General features: G+C 42.8%; 1 protein-coding gene across 3 annotated transcripts in view; it reads left to right on the top strand.

Annotated features, from left to right (window-relative positions):
- Nucleotides 1-2,500, top strand: part of LOC113805832 (protein Wnt-2b) — a 98,681-nt gene that overhangs the window by 90,749 nt on the left and 5,432 nt on the right. For all 3 annotated transcript variants that reach the window (XM_070120947.1, XM_070120946.1, XM_070120948.1), the window contains one exon: nt 2,259-2,500. This exon is cut by the window's right edge and continues 23 nt beyond it. In XM_070120947.1, the coding sequence (XP_069977048.1) occupies nt 2,259-2,500 (242 nt within the window). The remainder of the gene's footprint in view (nt 1-2,258) is intronic.

The following is a 2,500-nucleotide window of genomic DNA, read 5'->3' as shown; positions in this document are numbered from 1 at the left end:
GCTTCTTGGATTTCACAGCAATTTTCTTATTCTGGTAAATAATTGACCAATTACGTACAGGTTTGGCGAGGCAGAGACGAAGGCTGGGCGTGGGGGGGGGGGGGGAATAAGGATAATGCCTCAGTATCCCCAAGGGCGAATATCCACCGCAAAGGATGGATTTGATGTGGATATACCGATTTCCGCGCGATCTCTCGGCGAGTACGTGTTCGAGGCTGAGTTTTGGATATGCATTAAAATATCTTTCTTTTTTTGGATTACGTATTTTGTATGATTTTATGTTTTAATCGAGTTGTATTCAAGTGTAGCATCTTTTTTTCTGTCTCTCTTTCTTTTTACTTGACTTCATGCACATGCAAACTTTGCTTGTAAAGGTGGAAAACCAGTCTTTAATTTAGGCAAATAAAATTCCCCGACGCATCTTGCTTGGCGAAATCACATCAACGGAATATCGAAGAGATAACTACGCATACAGGATAAAGCAAGTGAAGGCTAATAATCTGCAATGAAAATATCAAACATATTTACGTGTGAAAAATGATGCAGTTTATCCTAGTCTGTTTTCTTTTTTAAGATTCTGATTTTTTCGTCTCTTCCAATTCATGGATTTCATCTTAGAGAAGAAGAATATAGACATTTCTCTGATATAATTTTCTCTGTGAACTGGCTTGATTTTTTTTCTCTCGGATTATCAGAAATTCCCCAAAAATAAGACATGATGACCCATAATCACGCAATAATGTTTGATATCAAATGTTAGAATTTTGATAAAAAGCTGTCGTATTGGTTTTCATCAGAGCCTTTTTTCTTTAATCTTCTTGACCCGCTTAAGGTTTTCAGTAAATTGAGTATTAAGCAATGGAATACAGCATTAATTCTCGGCTCAGTTTATCTTGACCAAAAAAAAAAAGAAATGTAACACGAGAAACTGTCTCCGAACATTAAGTCAGCTGTTGAATGAATCATCGTCATTTGGTTTGTTAGAATTGTATTCGTATATTTGACATGCAAAAATAAAGAAATAATTGCATATTTATCAGTCTAGACATGCATATCAACCGGGCAAATAGATAGATAAAGGTATATCTATCAGATATAGATCAGATAAATAGATAAAGGTATATCAGATATAGATCAGATAGATAGATAAAGGTATATCTATCAGATATAGATCAGATAAATAGATAAAGGTATATCTATCAGATATAGATCAGATAAATAGATAAAGGTATATCTATCAGATATAGATCAGATAGATAGATAAAGGTATATCTATCAGATATAGATCAGATAGATAGATAAAGGTATATCTATCAGATATAGATCAGATAGATAGATAAAGGTATATCTATCAGATATAGATCAGATAGATAGATAAAGGTATATCTATCAGATATAGATCAGATAGATAGATAAAGGTATATCTATCAGATATATAGACAGATAAGCTTTTGGAACCACAGAGGTAATATATAATATAGTCATGATATAAAAGTTACATAGAACTGAATCTTTCCTGCTGAATGTATGAAATTGTGATGATTTAGAAATGTAACTTATTCATTCGTGTTATATTTATTTGCATATATCTGAGAAACGATAGTGATGCTAATACTTTACGCACGTACATCCAGGAGACATCACCCTAGACGAAAAAAAAATCATTTACCATCATCATAAAAAAAATGAAAAATCAGATACTGAAATCCATCACTAACAAGCCTCCACCTTCTCTCCTCCCCTCCCCATTCCCTCCTCCCTCTCCCACCTCCTTTCTCCTTCCCCCACCCCCACTTCCCTTCCCCTCCTTACTCCTTTCTCTACCCCTCCCTTCTCTCCCCTCCTCCTTCCCCTGTCCCCCCTCCTTTCTCTACCCCTCCTCCCTCCCTTCCCCTTCCCACTCCTTTCTCTCCCCCTCCTCTTCATCTCTCCACCCCTCCCTCCCCTTTCTCCCTCTTTCCTCCACACTCCCTCTCCCTCCGCTCCTCCCACGTCCTTTCTCCAACCCTCCTCCCTCCTTTCTCCACCCCTCCTCCCTCCATTCTCCCCTCCTCCTTACTCCATACTCTACCCATCCTCTCTCTCACCCTCCCCCTCCTCCCTCCTTTCTCCACCCCTCCTCCCTCCTTTCTCCCCTCCTCCTCCCTCCTTTCTCTACCCCTCCTCCCCCCCACACCCCTTCTCCCACCCACCCTCCACCTCCCTTCTCCCCCCCACCCCATCTCCTCCCGCCCCCTCCTCCCCCTCCCACCCCGCAGGCCGTCCGCAAACAAATGCGTCTCGAGTGCAAGTGCCACGGCGTCTCGGGAGCCTGCACCGTCCGCACTTGCTGGCAGACCGTGGCCTCGTTCGGGTCCACGGCGCGCTGGCTCAAGAGGAAGTACGACGGCGCCACCGAGGTCAGCATGAGGCCCGACGGCGCTGGCCTCATCCCGCGCCACGGGGACCACAAGGCGCCGAGGAAGACCGACCTGGTGTACCTGGAGCCTTCGCCGGACTA

The sequence above is a fragment of the Penaeus vannamei genome, chromosome 4 (genome assembly GCF_042767895.1).
Source record: "Penaeus vannamei isolate JL-2024 chromosome 4, ASM4276789v1, whole genome shotgun sequence".
NCBI classification, from domain to species: Eukaryota; Metazoa; Arthropoda; class Malacostraca; order Decapoda; family Penaeidae; genus Penaeus; species Penaeus vannamei.
The sequence above is the reverse complement of the archived record's forward strand: the minus strand, read 5'-3'. Positions and strand labels throughout refer to the sequence as shown.